Below are 26,398 nucleotides of genomic sequence, written 5' to 3'. Positions count from 1 at the left end.
GTATTTTTCCACACTTTCTTTGACGTGAACTTCCATTACTACCCCTGCCCCATCGATCCCATCTCCAGAACGAGCAGAGCTCCTCTCGCCCCTGTTCCGCCTCTTTCTTTCTCGCCCCTGTTCTTGTCTTCTTGGCTGACGGCGGGCGGCGCACTCCCTGCGCACGGTGTCGGCGGCGGGCGGGCGGTGCTCTCCCTGCGCACTGTGCCGGCTGCGAGCGGGCGGCGCTCCATCCCCAAACTCGACGCGGCTCCTCTTGTCCTCCCAGGCAAGTTCACAACCCATTCGCGCAGCCACTGTGGTCCTCAAACCCTAACCTAGTGCTTGTTCTGCAGCCGTCTTGGGGATGTCGCAGGGCAGCAGTAGCTTCCCTCCCCCCTGTTTCGTCGCCCTCGCGCAATATCCTATAGGGTTTAGTGGACTCCCTCTCATTGCATGCCCAGAGTGTGGGGATCAAGTTGTGGAGGGCAAATCATGGAAGAATAATGGCCGGGTGTTCTTCAAATGCATAAGATACGATGAGCATGTTAGTTGCAGGTACTTGGTTCAATTAAATTAGCATTTGATGAAACGCTCACTGGTAGTATTTTATTAGTTGCAGGGTCCTGGAAGATGCAGGTTCTTCAGGTGGTTTGAACAATACAGGTTGATTGTTGTTGCAAAGGAGAATAATCTGATGCAAGCACTTGCTGCAAAGGAGCAAGACCTGAATCAAGTTTGCCCTTCTACAAGTGGATTTCAGAACACAAGCAGCCTGTGTGATGAGAGGAAGATTGACAAGTTGATCAACTTGGTTCAGTTTTTGGTGCTGATTTGCATTGTCATAGCTGTTGTAATGTTCTTTGGTGTAGTAGTGTTACTTGTCAAGTGATGAAGCCATCCATGTATCAATGATGCATTAGTTTATCTGTAACTATGACTCTGTATCAATGATATGACTCTCTATCAATGATAATTATGTTTCAGTGATGCAATATTCTATCTTGCAATATTCTGACATTCAGCAAGCCCACAGGAGCCATGTATCACAATGTGCAGCAATATCTTGCTTGCATTTAGATCACAGATAGCTCACAGATACTGAGTACTGAGTTCACAAATAGCTCACAAATACTGAGTTCACAAGTAGCTAGCTCACAAATACTGAGTTCACAAGTAGCTCACAGATACTTAGTTGACAGGTACATTTAGATCACAAACACTAAGTTCACAGGTACATGAATTGCTAAGACTTGGAGTTGACAGCTCAATTAATCTTCAGTCTCTTAGGTGCCAGCTTCCTTGCAGGACTTTTGTTGGCTGCAGTCTTTTGCTTGGTGGGTGAGGCTGCCACTGTGGGCTGGGTACTAGTGCCTTCTCCTCTTTGCAGCATAGCAAGTCGGCTGTAGAAAAAAAAAGATGAGAAAAAAACTATGATGAGAAAAAAACTGTGATGAGAATAATCCCAGCAGCATACCTTCTAGTAACTCTACCAGGGCTGTTTTGTATTATTGTTTCCAGGGTTGGTATAGAACTGGTGGAAGCTTCTTCATTTGTCTTGGTTGCTTTCTTGGCTTTGTTCTTAGTAGAACTTTTGGAAGAACTTTTTGTAGCATTTTTTCTTGGCTTTCTCTTCCTTTTCTTTGTTCCATTAAGAGAGCATTTGTAGCTGGTTTCACCATGCCCCAACTCTCCACATCTTTTGCATTGTCTTTTCCCTCTAATCATTTGTTTCTTTCCTGGATCAGCCTCATTACTACTGTTTTTCTCACCAGATTTACTAGTTTTGCTGCCACCACCTTCAAGGAAGCTTTTGATCCTGAGTTTCCTTTGCCTCCCTACACCCCTTGGAGCAAGTGGTGCTGCAACAACAAAAGGCAGTTCTACATGTGGCCAGTGTGACTTGTCAGGCAGTGGCTCAATTAATCTCTTGTATGCATTTTGAAACCTCTCCACAGAGTAGTAGACATGTACGTAGTCCTCTAGGTTGACATCCCTTTCCTGGGCTGTTAGTAATGCCAAAGCATGCTGGCATGGCTTCCCTGTGTGCTGCCACTCCAAGCATGTACATTCTTTTAAAGGCGCCTTAACAACATTCCTGGACCCACTACTATTATTCCATATCTCCCCTTGAACATTGTCTGCTTTCACCACTGTCAAGTGTCCCAATCCTCTAGTCTTTGCTTTTAGTTGTTGAATAACAGCTGGTAGAATGTTACCAGTCAATTTTTCTCCAATACTTCTCCTCTTGTTCCAGAGCACCATAATCATTTCTCTCAGCTTGTCTGCTAGCTCACAAACAGGTAGGTCCTTTATGTCTTTGATCCAATTGTTAAAACATTCTGCAAGGTTATTTGTGACATAATCACACTTGATTTCTTTGTTGAAGGCACATCTCATCCACTTGAATGAATGATGAGTTTGTAGCCATACCAACACATCACTAGATGCTTCTAAAACTGACTGCATGTGCTGTTGAAACACCTCAGTTCTATATGCCCTTGCTGCAGGGTACATCTTAGAGTGAGTGTCACCACCATATCTCCTGATGAAATTTTGCATAAGATGTCTAAAGCATTCCCTTTGGTCAGCTTGAGGGAACACTTCCTGCACTGCATTCTCTAACCCTTTGCATGCATCGGAACAAATAGCAAGTGTAGGCATATCTCCTATAGCTCTGTGAAGCATTGTCATAAACCAAGTCCAATTATCTGATGTCTCAGAGTCTATAAATCCAAAAGCGACAGGATACATCCAATTGTGACCATCTAGTGCTGCGGCTGCAGCTAAATGCCCATTCCACCTACCATTAAGTGCTGTAGAGTCTACACTAAGGTATGGCCTACATCCTTCTTTAAAGCCTTCAATGCAAGGACCCAATGCACAAAAAAATCTATGAAAGTACACCTGACCAGCAACAACCTTGACATCAATCTCAATAATACTACCTGGTGACCGCTTCATGACCTCTTCCTTCCAATTGAATAGCTGCTGAAAACTATCTTCCCAGCTACCATACACTTCTACAAGAGCCTTTTGTCTTCCCTTCCACACTGTATCATAATGAATTGTGCACTTGTGGTCATCTTGCAACCTCAGCTGCAACTCTTTAGTGCCCATTGCCTTCTTTCTAAGGATATGAACAGCCTTTGAAGCAACCCATGCACTTGTTGCTGTAGTAGTCTTCCTCCTACTACTGGACATACACTTGTGCAGGGCAATCAATACTGTGACCTGTCATTAACAAATTGTTAGGAGCTAATAAAGAGCAAAAATCTCAACAAATACAAAAGAAATTGTTAGCAAGTCAATACCATAACAGTTCTTCCATCAGGCTGCGTTCTACCAACAATGTGCCAAGGGCAATCATCTGCATTACAATTAGCAATGTATCTAGTTCGGTCAGTTTTCTTAATGGCAAGCTCAAACTCCTCATTGATGGCAAATTGTCTCATAGCCAATCTGAACTCTTTCATGCTGGGGTATACAGACCCAATATTCATGCATGGCTTGTTTGCATCATACACTATCTCCTTCTCCCATGGTATGAAATCATCAACGGGTAGGGATGCCCCAGCAGTATCAACTCCAAGATGGCAATATGCTTTATCAGCAGGCGTCTCAGCAGGCATACCACCTATTCCTGCATCTTTTCTAGCCTTCTCGGCATTTTCTTCCTCATCTCTCAAACCCAAAAGTCGAAACACATGGTCATCCTCGATGATTTCCAACCTTCCTTCATACTCATCATATATTTCAGTTATTTCAAGTGCATTCCAATCAATAATTTGTGCTGGCAACTCTACTGCAGGAGGTAAAGCTTCATCTACTATACCAGGTGCTTCTACTGGCACTAAACTATGCTCAGGCTCTCCATCGAGCCTAGTAAAAATTGGTTATAGAAAAAAAGGATTAGATAGGCAGCGAACTAAGCTTCTGTGCACTTAAGTTAGATGGACTAACTAATGGATCTCGGAAGCACGACGAGTAAGAAATTGAAGAAAGGACTTACCCAGCAACAAGATCAGCCCAATCGCAGTTCATGGCCTTTCCTTCTCCTCTATTGCAGATGCAGATCCACAATGCAGACCCCCTCTATCGCGGCCAAATCTAGCTGCTGCGGACCAGCAGAGGGAAGGAAGCACGAGCACCAGAATAGGAGGGGGCGCCAGCCCTATGGTCGTGCTGTGCAGGGGGTGGCGGCGACCATGGGACCAGGCGAGATCTCGGAAGAGGGGAATAGGCACAAGCAGCAAAGGAAAATAAGAAAGAGAGGAGGGGTTCACGTGCTCCTGATGACTCACGAGAGGATAAGGGTATGCTAAAGGGCAAAACGGTCAGGTCAGATTGCTGGAATAAGGAGAAACTGAGAAATGAATAGGAAAATGATGAAAAAGCATTATAGCGGGATGCACTCGTTTCATAATGGCAAAAGAACGAAGCCCACGAAAACTATGGCAAATTAGCGAAGCCCACTTTTGACCATGGCCAAATCCCAAATTTCTCTAGCTCGGGATGCGGCCAGAGGCGAGGGCGGCCTGCACCTCCTCGGGGCGCGTCACCGGCTGCTCCGGGTAATAGAGGGCGTGTGATGTCTCCCGCGCCGTCGTTTCGTGCCCGACGACGACGGACTCTTCGTCGTCCTCCTCCAGCTGCCGGCCTCCGGACGCCGCCGCCGCGGAGCGCCAGCGCGGCCAGGGCGGGCACCTCAGCTCGGCGTAGAAGCGGAGGCACATGAGGAGGCTGGTGGTGGTGCAGAAGGCGGCGAACGCGGCGAAGAAGATGGCGCGGCCCGAGCGCGGGAGGTGGACGAGCAGGAGGACGGCCACCGGCGCCGTGACGAGGCCGCTTGTGAAGACGGCGTGCGCGACGAGGAAGTCGCGGCTCCACCGGTAGCAGGTGACCGGCTCGCCGTCGGCCGACATGCCCGAGCCGCGCGCCGCAGCCGATTGAGCTCGCGGCGCGGCGGGCGGTGGCAGCTTTGCTGGTACGGACGAAAACCCTGCTCGTACGGACGGGGGGATAGATACCCCGTACTGTATTTAGCTAGCCTTCTTGCACGGAACGAAGATTACTTGAGCTTATCGATGGCGCTCGCAGTAAATAATTGGGTGGCTTGGACGGGAGCACGACGCGTGCTTAGTTGAGATCTTTGTGGAGATGTAAACGATGAACTTCTGCATGTTAATTCTTGTTCTCTCTCTTGTCTCATGATATGTGTCATCGTTTTGGAATTGTATACTCTCTCTCTCTCTCTCACACACACACACACACACACTTATTTTGGCTACTATCACAATGTTTGTTGCATTAAATAATCTCTGGAGCAACTGTTCAGCCTTTGTATTGGTTATTACTATATAACCCTATACAACAAAACACTGGGTTACTTCAGATTCATGAATCTCTTCCTCTCTGAAATTTTGGCAAAAGTCCATCGTATTTATGCATTATGTCGAGAAGACATTGGGTTGTTTGCATTTTATTAGTTGATAGTAAAATTAGTCATGCAAAACTCCGATGAAGAATTCTTTTTTGTTATATGAAAATTTTAATGCTCCACAAGACGATCTTGCTTTTTGTAGTAGACAACCTTTTCTGTTGAATGTATTTACATGCTTAAATAGTCCTGTAAATTTCAGCCAACAAGAGTCATAAACACAAACATCTTGATGTCGTCACAAATGAAAATTTGTGACAGATGATTTTCAGTTTTATTTAGTTTAACATTTTGTCCTTGTTGGTTTAAATTTGTGCGGTTTGATACATCTTTCTATAGCAACCAATTTTGCATGACCATCTCAAGTCATATTTGGATTTAAAAAATACAGCAAAGTAGTAAGAGACTAGATCTTCTCGCTAATGTCCTTTTAGGTGAAGTATCCAAACTTCATGCTCACTGTAAGTAACTCGCATGCTTTTTGCTTTGTCGTCATTACTTATGATTTAAGAAGCTAGCTACTAGTTAGCTATACTGCAGTCATGCGCTTGCTCTATGTTTAGGTCTTGTCGATTGTCGACTGTAACATCCAGAGCTAAAGCTCCCGAGGCCAGTACTAGCTAGCACGACTTTTCTTTAGCTTTTTTCTAAGGGGGAAACATTCCCCTAGCTTTCGAAATTTCCTCCACTATTATCTTCAAAAAACAAAAGAAACTTGCTCCACTAGACAACTAACCTCCGCTCATAGCCTGATCCATAGATATACATTTGCACATCTTTCTGCCCATTTCATCTGTGATACTTCCATATGCAGCAATTTCAAGGAAATCAAGATGAGCCTCTAAAGATAAAACAATGTACTTCCTCCGTCCCGAAATATAGCTATGTTAACTTTATTAAGCGTTCAAAATCTGTCATAAATATAACTATCTTTGGAGTTTCCAACCCCCATATAAACTGCCCAAAATACCCTCTCAACATCTAATTGCGTGCATGGATGTTTTTAGCCTGCCAATCCAATTTAGGAACAGTATGTGGATGTTTAGCAGGTCTGGACATATTAGGAAGGCATGCAGCGTCAGGTATGGATGCCATCACACAACTTTAAATTAGCGTATGATTGTTGCTTGCACAATCATAGTATTTAGTGTATGATTGTTGCTTGCACAATCATAGTATTTAGTGTATGATTGTTGCTTGCACAATCATAGTATCTAACCGAGGATAATTGAGTCTTTTCACTAGCTTCCATAATCTGGGTGTGTTTAGTTGGTGAAAATTTTTGGGTTTTGGTACTGTAGCATATTTTGTTGTTACTTGACAAATAATAACTAATTATTGACTAATTAGTTTTAAAAGATTCATCTCTTACTAATCAGTTAGACTGTGTAATTAGTAATTTTTTTAACATCATTTAATGCTTCATGCATGTGTCCAAAGATTCGATGTGACGTATACTGTAAGAAATTTTTTGGAACTAAACAGGACCTCTGTCTGAATAATGCTAAGACTCTATATTCTGGGATGGACGGAGTATAAATTAGTTGTTGAAAAAAGCAAGGCAAGCTTATAGATTATTCTTCACCATGCAAAAAGGATATATTTTTGAGGGACGGATATATTTTTGAGGGACGCGGCGGCGCAGCCTTGAGTGGTGGCCGTGGCCGTGAACGGCGAGAGTGGTGCGGCCCTAAGCCGGGCTGGGCAAATATAACCGAGAACTGAGGACCGAACCGAACTAACCGAGAACCGAAACCGAAAGAACCGGAACCAAGAATTTCGGTTCCATGTTCGGTTCCTGATTCTCAGGAACCAAAATTTTTGGTTCGGTTCGGTTCTTAGACTCGGTTAACCGAAGAACCGAGCCCATATGCAAATTAATTCACGAAGCCCAAATTGACGGCCCATTGTAACCCTAGCCCACCTCCCCTCCCCACCCGGCCACCCCACCCACGCAGATCTCTGCCTCTCTCCCCTCCCAGTCTCAGCGCCCGGCCGCCCCCTTCCCAATCCCCACTGCGCCGCCTGGCCCCCTCCGTGGCTACCCACCCCGCGCGCCTGGCTGCCCCTCTCCACCCGCGCGGCGCGCGCCCCTCCCCCTCACCGCCGGCTAGCTCGCCAGCTCCGGCCGCCCCGGGGCCCCATCGCCGCCCCGACCCCCACCGCCAGCCGGTCATGGCTTTTGTGCCATAACCCCAGGCAGTAGGATGCGTAGCAGAGCGCCGCGGTGAGCGTCGTTCGCCATGGCCAGCCGCTGGTGCGGGGAGGATGGGAGACGAGGTGGCCATGGCTGCCCCTCTCCAAACTCAGCGGCCGCGCCCAGCTCCCCGGCCTCCGGCGGCGGTGAGGCTCTCCTCTGTAGGCTCGGCGGCGGCGGCGGGACCGCCAGGCTAGGCGCGCAGCAGTGGTGGTTGCCGGCACTGCAGATCCAGAATCTTTTTTCCTCTTTCTTCTCCTTCTCATCGTGTGTTCTTGACTATTTTGAGATTGCTTCGGTTAGTTCGGTTAGAACCGGAACCGAACCGAACTAACCGAAACCAAAATTGCTCGGTTCTTGATCTTAGAAAGAACCAATCGGTCCCTATTTTTGAGGAACCGAACTTCTCTGAAAACCGAAGAACCGAACCGATCGGTTCGGTTAGAACCGAATGCCCAGCCCTAGCCCTAAGCAGCCGCGGCGGCGGCGGGCGGTGCGGCCCCGAGCGGCGGTGGCACAGATGGGCTCGGCGGACTCATTCCATTTTTTTTTTGTTTTAGTGTTCGATTTTCAGAGGTGGCCATGCAACCGTCTCCGAAAATGCCTATTTATGGAGGCGTTTGCTCATAGACGGTTGCCCTTGCCCACTTCTGAAAATATTTTTTAACCACCTCAGATAAGATTATTGTAGTAATGTGTTTAGGTTTGAATTGGTAGGCTAAGTATTATCCCAAGGTGAGCTGTTTGGATCCATAAGCTAATACCCACTCTCTCTCCAATTCCCACGCCTAGGTGTGCGTACAGAATCACCTTTTTTTGTGGAGCCTACGTATATTAGCCCCATTAGGCCAATCCTAATGGACGGTTTCACGGTGTTTCATGCACATTAAATAGGGTGCCACATAAGCAATTTGGATAATATGGCAATGATTTAAAGAGAGATGAAAGAAGTTTCATCTAGATGAAACCCCACATACTCTGTTTCTAAGTTATTATGTGTCTTACAGTTAAATGCAATAAGCATATAGAAAACACCAAAATTGAAATCCAATAAGCACATAGAAAACACCAAAATTGAAATCTTGTATTGCAAGGGTTGTTTCATCCATGGTGTTTCATCCATGGTTTCATGGTACTTTAGATGATGTGGCAGTATTGGAAACAGTGAAATGAAACCAGCCACTAGGAATAGCCTTAGCACCCTTTGAAGGGGCTAAGGATGGCGGCACGGGGGGGGCCTAACCAAAATTATCACATCTGTTTGGATGCATGAGGGATAATTTAGGGTTAAAATGTGAGGGATAAGAATTATCCCATATATCCAAACAAGGCCATTGTTGCAGGTTCGATTTCATGTTCGTATAGCTTTTACCAATTTGTTTGTCTTAAGACCCTCCACAATGTTAGCCTTAAATGAAGCTTCAAATAGAGAGAAATTGTCTGAGCTTCACTTTCCACACTCCAACTACTGATGCTAGAGCGATACCACATCTAAGAAAAATGGAAGCGATGCATGTACATGCATCGATGCTAGATGGTTAAACATTGGAGAAAAATGAAGATTCCCATCCTCTGCTCTCCACAAGCCACACATTGCTTCATTGTTTATTTGGTATGCCTACCACTGCAGCCGAACCAGAGGAATACCCATTTCGTACAACAAAACTTTTTTCATTTTAGGCATCACTACCACACTGTGGAGGGCCTAAATATCATACATTCATGAATGACTGAAACATATATTTTTTTGATATAACTTATGTGCATACAGAGCAATAACTTTAGCTATAAAAATTTATGTGCATACCGTGTGACAACTTCAGTATATTTGTGCGATACCATCTTTAGTATATACATGGTGGTAACTCTTTTTTATAATTTCCTATTACGCATTTACATATAAGTTGTTATGAACAAAAAAGTCCTCAATGCAAGTGGGATCTAATTTTCTTCATCTCGACACGTAGAACACAATTGTGGTAGCCAAATAAAGACCAGATACTCTATTCAAAAGTTACGAAGATTTAAGACTAATCGATAGTCTTTTCCCTGAATGATGTCTGACATACAACAACCAGACTTCTCCAACCACGCCGGGTTGCGCAGTCCCCCATAGCGCGACTGGTCGTAGCTTATCGCGGTCCTTTCCGTAATCCAAACGCCACCTGAGAGATTGGATACCGACGACGGCTGCTAATTCAAATAGGAAAAAAATTGTTTTGCGACCCTCGTCTATTCGTATTATCTGCTTAACTTTAATCCCCTTAACACGATTTTGGTCAATTTATCCCGGACTACTTTTGCTAGTTCAATGTAGCATCTAATGAGATTTATCATTTTTATATGTTTGCGCACAAGTTGAGTTTTAATTTTAAAATTTTTGAGATGGCTTATAATATGTGTTGGCAGCCAAAATGGACAAAGTGCGCGGCCGACCAGGTCTGGCTCTGTGTAATCCGAATCTGGTTAGATTTCATTTGTAGAGTCCGTTTGCAATCTGATTTGGAAGGGTACGTCCTCTCCAGCCTATAAATATAAAAGCCACGGCCGATTGAAGTCCTTCTACCCAATCGAAACAATCAATTTACAATTTTCCTATTTTTCTCCAAACTCTAGCTTTTCCAACCCTCGTACTGTTTTTTGTTCATCTCGACGGCGTTCAAGGACGTCTTGAGTGGCCTGCCGACCTTGATCTTCGAGCTCCGACGGGGTCCCTCCCGAGTTTGAGGTTCTAGGTTTCGCGGTGCTTTCTGCATCCAACTGGTCTGATCGGTTGGCACGACCGGTCTGACCGGTTGCCGGAGTTCATCGCTGGTGATTTGATCGTTGCGATCCGCGTGTTCTGGCGCTTGTGTGTTGATCAGAACTGCGTCAACATACTTTTTGGCGACTCCGCTGGGGACAGATCTAATTTCATCGGATGCAATGACCGGTGAGAAGTTTGATCCCAAGGTAGATTCAACTCCTGTTGACATCAAGTACGAAGACATACCTGAGGAGCGCAAACAATTCGAGGCTGCGTTCCAGAAAGAACAGGAGGAAGCCAAGAAGAGACTGCTTGCATGCTTTGGGATGACTCGGCAAGGCGTGTTCGAGAAGGAGAAGTTCATTGCCCACATTTGCGCCGCCACCGCCGAACCCATCTAATACGACTACAGCTGCTTCATTTGCTTCCACTCTAAGCGATGTAAGTTTTACATTCGATTCCATTAAGCAGTTTGCTGAAGGCTTTCTAGGTAGATTCGAACAATCCCAAAAGCTTACACAAGATTTACTTTTGGATTTGAGTCTACAAAACAAGGTTAAGAAAACTGTCAATGATTATTCTAATTTCCCCCCTAATCCTAGTCTTTTGACCGCACGAACTGAAAATTATCAGTATGGTATGCCGCCAAATTTCTTCGTGGGACAGACACCCCCGCCAGGCACAGTTCAGCCATCCCGGGCCTAACCGGACAGATCAGTCGCTCCGTCCGGTCAGACCGCTGCCTCGGCGGGCGGACAGGTCAGACCAGTCACTCAGACCGGTCAGACAGGTGCCATGGTGCTCGGTTCTGTGTCACAGCCACAACTTGTGCCTCTTCCTACTTCGGCTGACTAGAGCCTGGAGCAGGAGTTGACGGATTTTGTGCCGCCGTATACTACAAAGTCATACGGTGAACCCCTTTTCCTCCGCCGTTGCCCAAAGATGCTTGGGATGATTGGCTTAAGGCCAATCCACAATACGCCGCATAAACGATGTCCACTACTGATCCTGCGACACATCATTTTGGCCAAACATCTACAGGCAACTATGAGGCCGATCTTGCTAGGATGAAAGAAGATCTGGCTGATATGCTTGAAGAAAAACTTGGTTTTGTTACGGATAAGAGTCGGCTATACCGTAGGCCGTATGTTGATGCTTTTGATTTGATTCCTTACCCTGCTGGTTGGCGTGTTCCCGATTTTGTCAAGTTTAGCGGTGATGATAACCGGTCCACCTGGGAGCATATTATCCAATATATCGCTCAACTTGGGGAAGCTGGTTCTAGCGAGTCTTTGCACGTTCGTACGTTTTCTTTGTCTTTGACTGGAATGACTTTCTCTTGGTTTTCGTCATTAGCCCCTAACTCGACTCGTTCTTGGGATGAATTAGAGCAAAAGTTTTACGATCATTTTTATAGTTGGGATAACGAAACTAAGTTGATGGATTTGACATCAGTTAGACAGGGTAGAGATGAATATATCCAAGAATACTTTAAAAGGTTTAAAGATATTAAAAACCGATGCTTTAATTTGTCGCTTTCTAAAAATGATTTGGTCGATATGGCTCTTGCGGGTTTACATTCTAGCTATAGAGAAATGCTTGATGGTTCGAGTTTTTATTCTATAAATCAGCTTCAGTCAAGGGCTTTAAGCCAAGAAACAAAATTTTAAAAAAGAAAAAGATACCTACAAGTCCCATCGTTCAAACACGCATATTGTTGAATAATTCATCGGACGATGAGGATAAAGAGGTGTATGCCACTGAGTTTGTTTGGCCCGCTTCGGCCAAACCATCTACTTGCACATCTCACAAGCCGACACAAAAGAATCGGTAAGAGGAGATGAAATTTACTTTTGACGTGTCCAAGTGTGATCGTATTTTTGATGAATTGTTACGACTTGGGCATTTGAAGATTACTCATGTTATACCGCCGCTTGAGGAGCTAAAGCGGCGTGCTTATTTTAAATTTTATATTTCTTCATCTCATGCAACTAATGATTGTAATGTGTTTCGTCGACAGGTACAATCGGCAATAAATAAAGGACGATTGGCCTTCCCAGAGATGAAGATAGATAAAGCTCCATTCCCAGTTCGCACTATTGATCTCAACAATGCAAAGGTGCTGATTCGGCCGGATCAAGCCAAAGGAGCAAAGGGCAAAACCTGGTCATTAGTGATGATAGGCTGTTGACTATTGATATCAAGATTCTGGCCAGGGAGGTGATTCAGGAGAAGGCTCCTGATGGGAAGAAGAATCTAAGAATCATACTTAAGCCTCGTACACTTGGGGGGGCAAGAGGATTCTTCTTCGGGCGACCGATCTGCTGCTCAGCCGAGACCGGTCAAACCGGTTCCTATGACCGGTCAGACCGGTTCTGGCAGCTGGTTAGACCGCCCTAGTGGTCAGTCCCGGACATTCAAGCCCAAGCGTCCGGAAGTGGGTACGTGAAAGATTAATCAGCCAAAGGTGCAGGGCAAGCTTGCAAATCAGAAGCCTACCTTTGGCCAACTGTTAAACAAGTACTCAAAGGCCGTTCGAAACGATCGCCCCTAAAAAAGAGACCGAGGTCACCTCCGCGTCAAGGCGCACCTTCATCTCCTAGGGGAGAATCAAGCTAGCGCAGGGGTGATGTGGTTGCCTTGTTCCCTCCTCAACAGATGCAGCCGATGTATGTTACAATGCCATGGGCTCCACCGGCATCGGATTCTCAGTTTCCCATGTGGAAGAACGGGGGATTTTGGATGCAATGCTATCCGATGCCGTATCCACCACACTTCCAGGGGGAAGGAAGCTCCAGAGGACCTATATTTGATAGGTTGAAGCAGCTGGTTCACGACCGATTGAGAAAGCACCAATCTGGTCAGGGGAAGAACCCCGGACCGGTCAGACCGATCTACCCCGGCCGGTCAGACTGGTCTCAGCAGAGACCAGTCCAAGTTCGTCCTGTGCGCTAAGAGTACCGCGTCAAGGAAAAGAAGGACGAACCGCGGCCAATGCAAGTGGTTTCTTAGAAGTCTCCAGTCGAGGTTGTGCAAGTTGAAGACGGAAAAGGTAAAGCTCAAGATGCACAAGAAGGGCCGGTGATCGTTGAGAAATCGGTCAACGTTTCTCAGAAGCTTGTGTTGGCCAATGATCATGAGGCCAGCAGCATCAACCTCAAGGATCAAGACAAGGAGAAGTACTTTCAGTCTAGGTGGTGCCCACCGAGGTTGACACACACTCAGAAGAGGAGGTTGCAGCGTCTTTGCCGCCAAGAATAGGAAGAAAAAGAGGCGGAGAAGATGAGGGATGAGAAATTCAACAAGTACGGACCAAGGATCCCTCAAGGCAAAGTGTGGCAGGTCAAGGCAGCTGACCAGCCCACAGGACCGGTCGGACCGCTCCAGCCGACCGGTCTGACCGGTGTCCCGGACCGGTCTTACCGCTCAGAGCAACTGGTCAGACTGATCGACCCTGAGCCTGAGCAGAAGGCTGAAGAGATTACGAGGCTTCTGGCACATCAAAGGTTCCAGCAGCTCCTTCTGCAGCAGAAGATGAGGAGTTGGTGGATTACGAGGCTTTTCTGGAATGCACAAACATGGAGATCAATGTTGTGTGCTTTTCTGACAACTATTGGACGATTCCGGAGGAGGAGACTGTACATTTGGACTTTGGGCCCCGCGAAACTATATTTCAGAAGCCCAAGGATTCAGATAATCACTTGAAGGCCCTCTACATGAGGGGGCACATCAACGGGAAGCCAGTTTCTCATATGCTCGTGGATAGTGGGGCAATTGTGAACTTGATGCCCTATTCACTCTGCAAGAAGCTCGGCGGGACGGACGGAGAATTGATCGAGACGAACATGACGGTTAGCGGCGTTGCAGGAGGTGATCCCATTGGTGCCAAGAGGGTTGCTTCAATGGAGTTGACCATTGGGAGCAAGATGGTTGCTACGACGTTCTTCATCTCTGAGGTGCAAGGTAACTTCAACCTCATACTTGGACGTGATTGGATTCATGCCAATCAATGTGTACCATCTTCCTTGCACTAGTTTCTTATTTAGTAGATGGGCGATGAAGTTGAGGATGTGCATGGTGACACCTCTTCCTTCATTGGTGCCGCCGATTCCGAGCTCATTGGTGCACACGATCACATCAAGTGCTTCTTGGGTCTAGACTTGACCGATTATGACTTGATCAGTTGCACCAAGGAGTGTTTTGTGTCTGCAGTCCTAAAGCCGATGGAGAATCGGCTACATTTACTTCTATGATGCAGAAAGGCGACAATACAGAGCCGACTGGTCAGACTGCTACCTCTGACCGGTCAGACCGGTCCAACGCAGACTGGCTGCAACAACGCATCGAGCACTATCGGGACAAGGCGAACGATATGTGCGAGGCTATTGAGGACTTGGTTAACTTGGATAAGTTAGACCAAGGTTTTATGTCGGCTAATCCTTTGGAAAAGTTAGATTTCCTTCAAACCGATTTGGAAGGGGTACATCCTCCATGGCCTATAAATATAAAGGCCATGGCCGATTGAGGTCATTTTACCCAATCGAATCAATCAATTTACAATTTACCTATTTTTTCTGCAAACCCTAGCTTTTCCAACCCTCGTGCTATTCTTTGCTCGTCTAGACGGCGTTCAAGGACGTTTTGAGTGGCCTGCCAACCTCAAGACAACCCTAGATCTTCGAGCTCCGATGGGGTCTCTCCCGAGTTTGAGGTTCTAGGTTTCGCGGTGCTTTCTGCGTCCAACCGGTCTGACCGGTTGGCGCGACCGGTCTGACCGGTCGCCGGAGTTCATCGCTGGTGATTTGATCATTGCGATCCGCGCGTTCTAGCGCTTGTGTGTTGACCAGAACTGCGTCAACAATATGGTACCCTCTATAAAGAAGTACATTATAAATTGTTCAGGTTTATTTATTTTATAGTAATTTTATATCCGCATAGTCAATTTCATATTAGATTTCTCCGACCTATGAAAATAACCATGAATTTTTCTAATGATTTTCCAACATGAAACATCATGTTCTTCATCTACTCATAAAATTTGAACCTAGAACTAATATTATATATAGAGAAATAAAAAGAAATACAATAGAGTAGATCAGACCAATTGAAATAGCTTAGAGGAGTAAATTGAGCCAACATGGTTTTTAGCACACTACTGCAGAAAGGGTTTGTAGGGGCGGGCAAAATAGCATTTTTAGAGACAGACGGCGCAACCGGCTCTGCTTTTCGCAGCTAAAAATGGCGATTTGCAGGGGCGGGCACGTGAGCCGCCCCTGAAAATGGTTTTGTAGGGGCGGGTGGGGGGGGGGGGTCGCCCGCCCCTGAAAATCGTTTTTTAGGGGCGGGTGATACCCAGACCCACCCCTGTAAATACTTTTCCAGGGGCTGGTTGGGGCCTCACCCGCCCCTACAAAAAGATTTTCAGGGGCGGGTGACCCCAGACCCGCCCCTATAAATAGTTTTCCAGCCCGCCCAAAATTTTTGAATTCGCGTTCTTTTTACGAGATTTGAAATCGCAATTTTGATCTATACGTCTATTATACGTCATGTTCGCACTATTATACGTCTATTAATGATAATGTCCTAACTTCAAGCTCGTTCGCGATCGGGACGTCGAATATGTTAGACATAAGATACTTGCTCATATAAAATTCATAATAGATGAAAAACAAATATCAATATAGTACATCATCACAATTCAGCTCTTATACATGTTTTTGCCATCATTCCCCTAGGGCGCTTAACCGTTCCAGAAATTTGTGCCACTCACGAAGTGAAAGGTATTTATCGTTCGTTGCTAAGTCTGAAGTTTCGTCAAAAAATTCGCCTTCCACGTTGACCACTTCGTGCAGAATGAAATGGCACATATCATCGACTACATTTAGAAGTTGTCTCTTGTGGAGCTGGCCTCCGTGTTTCTTCGGGTCAAGCTGCAATTATTGAATACATGATAAAATTAGCAATTTGAAGGTACAGTAATAAACAATGTACAAACATCTATCCGTAATAAAGAGTAGGTAGTGTATCTCCCTTTCAGCCTCACATTCTCGCACAGGTAGTACCTACAGTACACGGAACCTGCTAGTTGCTTGTGGCTACAAAAATTTGTGCGAAAAGTGTTTTCCTTTCTGTCGGGGGGATAAGGAAGTCCTTTTTTGCGTTGAACTTGTATGCCCTGTTTTAAATTGAAAAAATGGAAAGTTAATTTATGTAGGCATATTTCTCTAGAGACACAAGAGTCCATATGGAAGATAAGACATTCACTCACAATTGAATAAGGTCTATGAATTCTAGGTAAGCTTTGGTTGGCCAGTCCAAGGAGTCATGTACGACAACTCTTCCACGCTTTGGCATTATTTGGAATGCAATTCATTGACCTCTGTAAAACAAAAAAAAAAGTTAATGTACAATTTGTAGGCATCGATATCAGAGTAATGGTTAATCAAATAATTGATATTAGACTTACTGGACGTGGTATGGTGCAAATATGCAATCCATGTCTACCCATGTTTCCATAATAAGCGCTATATAGGCCACAACCCTCTTCATGGTATCTTCATGAAATTTGTTGCGTGCCTCATCTTTGTCCTTCTTTGTTTCAAATGGCTTTAGATAGTCACCGTCGTCCTTCATCCATTTTGGCCCAGCGTGCAAAGACTCGCAAATTACTACGGGATCAAGGTACCGGACCTTGAAATTACAAATAATAGAATCCATTGTTTGCATCCTGTAAAATTAATGTATGACGTTAAATATTTATGCTTATACAATACTATAGACTGTAATACAAAGTCGATGAGGCACTTACATGCACCATAGTCGAACCATTTCGATACCAAGTTGTGAGAGGCGGAACATTTCTTGGCTGTCTTCAAAATCAAACATGATATCATCGATTTCTGGCCCCTTAAGTCCGAATACGTCCTTATGGTGTGGAGCACCTATGATTCTAATCCCAAGTCTACATGCCCTCTTGTACCAATTATGCATTCTCTTCATGTAAGTTGGACAATTATGCAAACTTTAGAGGAGCATCTTCTAAGTCTGGAAGGCCATCAACCGCAAGCACCCTGTTGAACTCCGTGTCCGTGCTGGGAATAGAAAAGCCCGACTTTCTACTGCCACTAGAAGTTGGTGGTTTTTCCTGTGACTTATCCTTCTTAGCCTTCTTAGCTTTTTCAACAGACTTCTTGTTTGCGGCGTGCCATCTATTCACAATTTCGGACCCTTCCTTTTCCTTTTGGTAAGACCGCAAAACTCGAGGTAGCACTGATCTGCTCTGAGAAGCCGACGTCGTTGGCTGAGTTGATGGCTCTCGTGTCACTGGAGCTGCTGTTGATGGCGGTGCCTGAGTTGACGGCTCTCGTGTCACTAGAGCCGCTGGTGATGGCGGAGCCTGAGGTGACGGCCCTCGTTGCTCTGGAGCCGCAGGTGATGGTGGAGCCACATTTGACAGCTCTTGTTTCTCTGGAGCCGCAGGTGTCGGCTCTCGTTCCTCTCTATTCGGAGGTGATGGCGGAGCCGCATTTGACGACTCTTGTTGCTCTGGAGCCGCATGTGTCGGCTCTCGTTCCTCTCGAGCCGGAGGTGATGGCGGAGCCACATTTGACGGCCCCCGTTGCTCTGGAGCCGCTGGTGATGGCGGAGCCGCAGGTGATTCCTCTCGTGTTTGTGGAGAGATATGTTCCATAGCAAGCATAGTTATCTGACTAACCAGTAAGATATCTCGTTTATGCCACAGAATTATGCTGCCGACACATTCTCCAAGACAATTCTTCCCATCTGCAGTGGGGATGTCTATCTCGGTATCATCGTAGATTGATTTCAAGAGTTCCTCCACTTCTACGCTCGCATATAGGGCTGGGGTGGGGTTTCCCTCAAATAAACTCCCAGCCGGATGCACTCGGGCCCTAGCAACTTTCTTTGTTTTCCTAGCTCTTCCGACCGGATAGAGCAACAAACATGGAGTAATACTCGTTATGGCATCCACCGGGTATGGTAGTGCTGTGTTCGAGGCGGCACTACTCTGAGCACATGCCGAACTCGCTCAGCCAATTACTAGAGGGGCCACTGGCACCAACTGTTGCTGTCCAACATCTTGTTCTGCAAGTGCTGCTCTCAACATATCTTTGAACTTGGCCTGCACTGCATGCTCTGTTGCTGCCACGATTACTTCTTTGTAGCGGTCATGGCTCCTGTACCTAGCCTTGTCCTTCTCGAACCCATCCTTGATGCTCAACTTAGAGGACAAGCCTCTAATACGCCCTCCATGCTCTTTGGACCCAACGGCCGTACTGAGCACATCATGTTCCCTTTGGAGTTTGAACTTTCCTTGTTTCTGAAGCTCGGCAAGTTCTAACATCTTTTGTGCCACCGTGTCAGTCTCGGGTTGATCAAACTTTGGTTTCCTGTCAACTAGCTTTGGCTTCCTTGCTTGAATCGAGTGATTACCATCTTTACATATACTGGCTTGATCGCTCTGATTGCAATGGAGAGGAACACCGTCAGCAGCACATGACAATCATGACAGTTGTAGCCACATAGTGACAAATCTTTCATCGAGACTAGTTTTCTTATGTTTGACGTGAAACGACTCGGAACTCAGATCCCTTTTAAGCTCCCGCACATTGCCTTCTTCTCATCACGTGTCAAGTTGTAGCTAGCTGGGGGGAGTTCATATCTGCCATTCCCTTTGTCCACAGGGTGAAGATCTTGTCTAATCTCCATGGCTACCAAATCCTGATGCAACTTCAAGGTATCCTTTGTTTTGGCTGATGTCTCCAAGCTCGGCGGCCGCATGGGCTAGGGCGACGTCCTCCACCTGTAAGGTTGATCTCCTCTGAGTCAGGCCCAACGGCCTACTCCGACACCTTGACCATTTGACCGTGTCCTGATCGGGACGCTAATCGACTACTGGTCGGTGGGCCTCTGCTGTGTAGTGCAATAAATAGGAGGTGGGGCCAGGGACACTGGGAGAGAGGTTCACACAGCCGCCATTTCAGTCCCCACCTCGAAACCCTAACCGATCCAGAAGACACAATGAAACAGTGGGAAGCGCCATCGACCACGCCATCGCCAGCTCACCATCGCCACCGCGACGTCACTGCAACGCATCCCCACGCCGACGCCCCTGCGCACCTCGATGACGATGCGTCATGGATGTCACAGAGGCCACCAGAAGGTATTTTTCTCTGTTAAAGGTTTACCCAAATCGATCTACTCCTAGGGATCCAAAAGTGTATCTAACATTGGTATCAAGAGCCGCTCTACGGAGTGGATCAGTTTTTGGGTCTAAAAGAAGATTTCGATCAGAAATCAAAAGAAAGAAAGAAAGTGAGATTGGATCTCATATCAGAGACCAAAAGAACGGATTCATCTCGAATCAAAGACAAACGGAAAGATTTCTATGCAATCGAAAAACACAGAACGGGTTTTGACCAAACCCTAACCCACGAGAAGTCAACAGAAAGGGCGGATCGGGGAAGAGGCTTGCCTGGTACTTTCCCCACGGCCGTCGGCCACCACGGCATGCCAGGGAACCCTGCTCCACCGCCCACAGAACACCCAAACGACCATCTTTTTTGCACGAGTAACCCCAGCTGTCAGAGCTCCTCTGCGCAGGCACACTCGGGGCAAAAGGGCGCCGATGCTAGACCGCTCGACGGCAGCACGTCCACCCCTGGGTGAGCGCGCACACCGACGAGGGGTCCGGCGGGCGGCGACGCCATCTCCTCGGCCTCTCATGGCTGCCGCCGCTCCGTTCTAGCGCGGGAGAAAGGGGAAGGAAGAGAAAAGAAAGAAGGAAAGAAAAGAAAAGAAGCGCTCGGGTGCTAGGGCCGCGTCGCAGTGCCGCTCGGCGGTGGCGTGCTCCCGCTCCGGCGAGCGTGCGCGCCGGTGAGGGAGCCTGCGCGGCGCCGCCTCCTCCGGTGAGCTGGAGAGAGAGAGAGAGAGAGAGAGAGAGAGGAAGAAATCAAAATAAACTAGGGTTTCAAGGTGTGCCGCTGGCCGCCGGTTTTGATGTGGAGAGATCCGCGGAGGACCGTTCGATCACATCCAACGGTCAAGAGAGCTCGGCGGCTGATGGGCCGGCTTTCGGCCCAGGCGGTTGCCGAGCACTGGCTGATTTCCCAGCCTAGGCCCAGGTTGTGGCCTGGGTTAGAGAACGCGCCGCGCGAGAGTGGGCCTTGGGCCATTTTCTTGCATCTGCTGGGCTGAAAGCAGAGAACAGCACAGTAAATTTTTTGTTATAATTTTCTTGCTTTCAGAGGCATATTAAAGATGTTTTTGTTCTCTATTCAGTTTGCACCAACGTGCAATTTTGTTTAGAGAATGAATGCGCACAGTAATGCTTCTGAATATAGAATTTTACATGTGTCCGCTGCAAAGTTTTAAAGTTGTTGCTCTTAATTTTAATTCAAATCAACGGGAGACTTATTCTTAAGAGCATGATTGAAGAGTTTACTTTGAGTAAGTTTTGTACAGTTTTATCTCTATTCAATTTTGAACCAACGAGATAAATTGTTTAGAGAGAAAATGAGCACAAAGTACTGTTTCTAAAAAGAAAGAAAAGTTTTCCGCTGCCATAAAGAAAGGAAAAGTTTTTTGGTGTTATATTGTTGCTATCTTTCAAATAAGACAGAACTAACGAGAAGATTTAATTGAAAGAATAATCTAAAGTCTTAAATGAGTTTTTGTCCCATGTGTAAAAGATAGAAAGGCTTCCGCTGTTTAAAGTCAAAGTTGAGTTTTGGTATTATTGTGCCAATTGAAATCTCAAAGTTGAGCCTTACTGGAATTGTAAAGATAATTCTCAAAGGAGAGAAATTTAAAGTTAATTATAGTATTGTTATTTTCTGACCAACGTTTATGATAACAATATTATAATTTTTTTATATGATGAGTCATAGCTTAAAGTTTCAAGTCTTTATTAGATGTTGCATCAAAGTGACCATTTTCGGAGAATAGATAAAGAACTGCTCTCAAACTAGATAAACATATTTTTCTAGTTTCCGCTGCAATAAAGTTGATTATCCTCTAATTAAATTCGAACCAACGGGAGGATTTAATTTTGAGGAGCAGATATATGGTTTTAAAGTTTATTGATTTTTCCATACATTAATTCCGTATCTGCCCAACGGTGATATGGAATTAATGTAAAAAGAAGGATATTTTATTCTATTTCTGCCCAACGGTGATATAGAATATAACTTAAAGTTTTAATTAATCTCGTTGCAGACAAAGATTTGCATGTAGTCCTTCTTGAAGGGAGAAAAAAAGATGAGCTGAGTACTTGTGACTCAGAAAGAAAGAAGACCATCGCATGAGAAAGTGTATTCTCTTTAAATAATTGTTTGAAAACTAAAGTAATTGTGGATGTTGATCCATTAAAGGAAGATAGAGCAATAAGAGATTCTTTTGAGAAATGTCTCTTATGTATCTCTATCAAGTAGAATTCTTTTTGAGTTCATTCAAAATTGTGATTAGTCATGCATGTTTAATTTGATGAAGCATGTGTGTCATGGAATATTCAGATTTATTTCTGAATTTGATTTGAGCCAATCCTGACATTTATGTCTGGAAAAAGTATGAAACAATACTCGCATGACGGGGTAAAGTTGACATAGTGCTAATCCTGCATGGTGGGAGAAAGTTGTGATGACTCATATACTGGTCTATCCCACACTAGGAGAAAAGTTTGGAGTAGCTTTGCTATTCTAGAATTTATCGGGCACTTCTATTGTGTCATAGTGATTAAGCACTCAATGAGTTTTAAGAAGAACAAAAAGTTACATATGAACCTCAAGATAACAATGATATGCGAGCGTGACTTGCAAAAATGTCTGAAATGGACTATGTTGAGTCCTTAAAGTGAAATGAGAAAAAAGAACTATCATATGAAATAAAGAACTCTGTTGATTTCTTAAAGTGAAGTGAGTAAAAGGTACTCCCATACGAATTAAGTTTGTTCTGCATGACGTAATTATGTGGATGAAGTAATAAAAGTTTCCTCATTCACAAAAGTTATGAATAGTTTTCGAAATTGTGGCAGAAAAGTTCAAGCCACATTTCGAGGGGGAGAAATATGAGACAGTTAAGAAAGATACTCCCCTGTAATGTGCATTGAAAGCAAGAGATGATCTACTAAAGAATGAATGTGACCGTCAGGGGGAGTACAACGGTCACTATACTGATACTCCTATGTAAAGAAATAGCTAAATTCTAGTATTTATGCTAGATGACCCTCAAAGATAGTAAGATGGTGCTTACAGAGCACATATAAAATTTTTAATAGATAGAACCCAAACAAAGAGATTTATTGATACACCATCTTTATTAAAGATGGAAAAATCTGGGGGAGCATGGTATGTAGAGACCAAAGACTTGAAGAGAAGTTGGAATGTGTGTCCACTTCGATGATTCAAGAACAACAAGTTTCTCATACGTGCTGATGTTGTATACAACACATGTTGTTAGCTCTCAAAGAAAATCAATAAAGTAAAGAAGGATCTTGTTATGCAGGATCTCATTAGTCCATTGCCATTTGGCAAAAAGGAGCAACAACATCCTTATACAAAGTAAAGAAAATCAAATAGAGGTCGATTCTACCTCATTTGAAGAAGTCATAAGAATTTCATGTGTTAAGTCCATAGAAAAAGGAATGATTCCTAAAAGAGCCATCACAATAGGTTATAATGGACCTACAAAGAGAAATGTGACTCCAGAGGGAATATTGAAAGATATAAAGTAAGACTTGTGTCAAAAGATGCAAAGAGAAGAAAGTTTGGGTTTAAAGAGATTCAGGAGGACAATAGCTTTTAAGCAAAGTTAAAGAATGGAAAATCTGATTTTCATATCTTAAATAAAGGTAACATCATACTTTCTAGTGGTGGTGTTAATATGTTGTTATAGATAAAGAATTATTGTCCTCAAGTTTTGATCTCGGTGATGGATTTTCATTCTATGAATGACTCATCGAGATAAAAGGAAAGGGTATTATGGTTATCACAAAGGCATACTCAGAACAAATTCTAAAGAAATGAAGTATGCAAAAGAGTAAACCTACGCCTGTTCCTATCATTAAGGGTAATAGTGTTGGGAACCTTGGTGTTCCAGGAACTAATGTGAAATGGAAAAAGTTCTATATGCTTCAGCTGTTGGAAGCTTTATAAGTGTGCAAATAAAGAATTTACCCTGACATAGTTCGTGTATCCGGGTTATTTTGGCAAAAACTCAATCCAGATATAGATCACTGGAATGAAATTTAGAATGTCGGCTTCATGCTAAGTTGGAAAGAACAAGTACTCTCAAAAGGTTGTGAGTACAAAAGTAGAACTTGTGAAATGTGTAGCGAAATCCACAATTGTCGCTAGCTTTCACACTTGGAGGTTTTGTGTGGAAAAGCTCCAAAATGAAACAATTATCATCAATGTGATGCAAAGACATGGTATAGCATGATACGAGGCCGAGGGATAGGCAAAATAGTTAAAGGAATATGTACCTGGAGTTGATAATGGTTGACAGCAGCGATAGCCATTTAAATAGTTTTTACTCCTATGACAATGAGTCAAGTGTGGTGCCAAACACATTGACACAAAGTTATACGTTGTAAAGGATAAAGTCTGGAATCATGATGAAATTCATTATGAGTATAAATGACAGAAAGTGATTGTGGATCCACTTACTAAAGGCTTGCCGCCCAGTGTGTACAGAGAACACACAGTCGGCATAGATTTATGGTATAGCCTATGTTTTCCGGACAATAAAAGGGCCCAAAGTTAAAGAATGTATTTCAGAACAGAAATGTGTATTGTAGCTGTTGAATCTATCGACAATCGATCGTGACAATGAAGCTGCTCTATGCATTAATCTGTGATGAAATATGAAAGGAAATAAAATGTATAAAGTTCAAAGATATAAGATGAGATCAAGGGGTAGAATGTAAGGTTGATCTCCTCCGAGTCAGGCCCAACGGCCTACTCGGACCCCTTGACCGTGTCATGATCGGGGACGCTAATCGACTACTGGTCGGTGGGCCCCTGCTGTGCAGTGCAATAAATAGGAGGTGGGGGCAGGGGCACTGGGAGAGAGGTTCACCACAGCCGCCATTTCAGTCCCCACCTCAAAATCCGAACCGATCCAGAGGGCGCACTGAAACAGTGGGAAGCGCCATCGACCACGCCATCACCGGCTCACTATCGCCACCGCAACGTCACTGCACCGCATCCCCACGCCGACGCCCCAGCGCACCTCGATGACGATGCGTCATGGATGTCACAGAGGCCACGAGAAGGTATTTTTCTCATTTAAAGGTTTACTCAAATCGATCTACTCCTAGGGATCCAAAATTGTATCTAACACCACCGCCTTCACGCGGAGGAGCTCCCACTCGACCTCCATCGACGGCGCCACCGGCGCAGCGTCGACGGGCCTTTTCACCCTGGCGTATGCCGAATCCACGGAAACATCCTGCGCGGTCGCTATGTCCACGTAATGGCAGCGAACCTTGAGGAGACGGGTGCCCAAATAGTCGGCGTAGTCGATACTCGGGACGTCCAAGAAGAAGAGGAAGCGCCTCTCCTCGTCGGCGAACAGCTCGTCGACGCTGACCGAGGCCCCCTCGTCTCTGTTGATGCTGTTCTCGTAGCAGCCGGACTTGACCGCCGCGAAGCCGTCGTCGTCCCAGCACTCGACCTCGATCAAAACATCCTGCGCCGTGACCGATCGGAGCCCGCCGACGCACAGCGCCAGCGCGTCCTGGATGGCCGCGTGGTTCTCGGTGAAGGAGGACGTGCCGCGCGTCGCCGCCGAGATGCCGTGCAGGGCCTCCTCGTCGTGGTCCCAGCCGAACGCGAACGTGTGCACTGGCGTGGACCGCAACTGGCCGTCGAGCACGAGATACGGTGGCACAAGGTCGCTGTAGTCTGTCGTGTTCGTGTCGAGGCTACGGCGACACCCGCTGTAGTTGTCGTAACCGTCTGAGAGGAGGATGACGCCGCCGGCCGGCGACGTCATCGTTCTCGTTCCGGCTTTCCTTGATCACCTTGGCCGCCTTGTCGAGACCGGCACGGGTGTTGGTCGAGCCGGCCGCGACGAGGGACTCCACGGCGCGCCTGGCCGCGGCCTTACCGTCCCCCGACATGCGCGTCAGCCGGACGACCCGCCGCGCGTCGTCGGACATGGCGACGACGCAGAGGCGGTCGCGGGGGCCGAGGCTGTCGACGACGAACCCCATGCCGCGCTTCACCTCCTCTAGCTTGGGCCCCGCCATGCTCCCGCTGACGTCGAGCACCGCGACGAGGTCCAGAGGCGTACCCCCCGCCACCTCCTCGCCCACCAGCGTGGGCGCCTTGACCTGGAGCATCACCGCGAAGCCGTCGTGCGCCGCGCCGTTCGGGATCGACGGGTCCTCGCAGTGCGTCGTGACGACAAGTGTTGGAGCTCAGCCTTGCGCCGCAACAACGGCAAACAGAGACGAACAGAGCTCCGCCGGGGGGTCGACGGTGAACTCACTCTTCCGGCGATCCCCGGCCAGGAACTTGGTGCGCAATCGACGCACCAGCTCACACTCAAGCTCACCGAACCGATCGCTGGACGAACTCACTCACACACACGACGAATTTGTCTCGGCGGGAGGAAGAAGATGAACAGTGACACGGGGGGCTTCGCGCTCAAACGCTCGGCGCCGAACGCCGTTTTCCAATTCACCGCGGTATCATGATCTAGGGGTTACAAGGAGGCTATATAGCCGGGCGGACGCGCCCACGACCACGCGTAGCCCTCCATCATCACCGATCGGCCCGCGTGGCTCTGCCATGGCGCCCACGACGCGCTCGCTGCGCGCACGCCACGGAACAGAGACACTGCGGCCAATGCGGGCGCTCTAACTACCTCAACGGCTCGCACGAATGAGCTCGATCACCCCCCCCCCCCCCCCCCCCCGATCTCGACTCCACTCACGCCACGACGATCGCCGCACACGATCGCATCCCGCTCGTCCCGGCGTGCACACACGGCCGGACCCGAGCTCACACCCGCG

At 46.3% G+C, this 26,398-nt stretch overlaps 3 protein-coding genes across 3 annotated transcripts; all 3 read right to left on the bottom strand.

Annotated features, from left to right (window-relative positions):
- Positions 1-1,085: 1,085 nt before the first annotated feature.
- On the bottom strand, positions 1,086-4,201 carry LOC120655259. The gene is made up of 4 exons (XM_039933008.1): positions 3,992-4,201; positions 3,294-3,861; positions 1,457-3,213; positions 1,086-1,382 (listed from the first exon to the last, which is right to left on the bottom strand). Exons 1-4 carry the CDS (start codon positions 4,021-4,023, stop codon positions 1,247-1,249), a joined length of 2,493 nt encoding a protein of 830 aa, XP_039788942.1. The 5' UTR covers positions 4,024-4,201; the 3' UTR covers positions 1,086-1,246.
- Positions 4,202-4,484: 283 nt separating this feature from the next.
- Positions 4,485-4,904, bottom strand: LOC120653329. The gene has a single exon (XM_039931091.1). The coding sequence runs from the start codon at positions 4,902-4,904 to the stop codon at positions 4,485-4,487; it is 420 nt and encodes a 139-aa protein (XP_039787025.1).
- Positions 4,905-24,693: 19,789 nt separating this feature from the next.
- On the bottom strand, positions 24,694-25,723 carry LOC120653328 (E3 ubiquitin-protein ligase WAV3-like). The gene is made up of 2 exons (XM_039931089.1): positions 25,335-25,723; positions 24,694-25,303 (listed from the first exon to the last, which is right to left on the bottom strand). The coding sequence occupies exons 1-2, from the start codon at positions 25,721-25,723 to the stop codon at positions 24,694-24,696; spliced, it is 999 nt and encodes a 332-aa protein (XP_039787023.1).
- Between the last annotated feature and the right edge of the window lie 675 nt (positions 25,724-26,398).

This window comes from Panicum virgatum, chromosome 1N, assembly GCF_016808335.1.
Source record: "Panicum virgatum strain AP13 chromosome 1N, P.virgatum_v5, whole genome shotgun sequence".
Taxonomy (NCBI): domain Eukaryota; kingdom Viridiplantae; phylum Streptophyta; class Magnoliopsida; order Poales; family Poaceae; genus Panicum; species Panicum virgatum.
Note: the sequence above shows the minus strand (reverse complement) of the source record. Positions and strands in the feature narration are given on the sequence as shown.

What these genes read in the sequence shown, in the direction of transcription:
- LOC120655259 (XM_039933008.1), bottom strand. Translation starts at nt 4,023, where the DNA reads ATGAACTGCGATTGGGCTGATCTTGTTGCTGG. An exon ending in TGGGCTGATCTTGTTGCTGG is followed by an intron (nt 3,862 to 3,991) that starts GTAAGTCCTTTC and finishes AATTTTTACTAG; the next exon opens with GCTCGATGGAGAGCCTGAGC. An exon ending in CTGATGGAAGAACTGTTATG is followed by an intron (nt 3,214 to 3,293) that starts GTATTGACTTGC and finishes TGTTAATGACAG; the next exon opens with GTCACAGTATTGATTGCCCT.
- LOC120653329 (XM_039931091.1), bottom strand. Translation starts at nt 4,904, where the DNA reads ATGTCGGCCGACGGCGAGCCGGTCACCTGCTACCGGTGGAGCCGCGAC.
- LOC120653328 (XM_039931089.1), bottom strand. Translation starts at nt 25,723, where the DNA reads ATGCTCCAGGTCAAGGCGCCCACGCTGGTGGGCGAGGAGGTGGCGGGG. An exon ending in CGTCATCCTCCTCTCAGACG is followed by an intron (nt 25,304 to 25,334) that starts GTTACGACAACT and finishes GTGTCGCCGTAG; the next exon opens with CCTCGACACGAACACGACAG.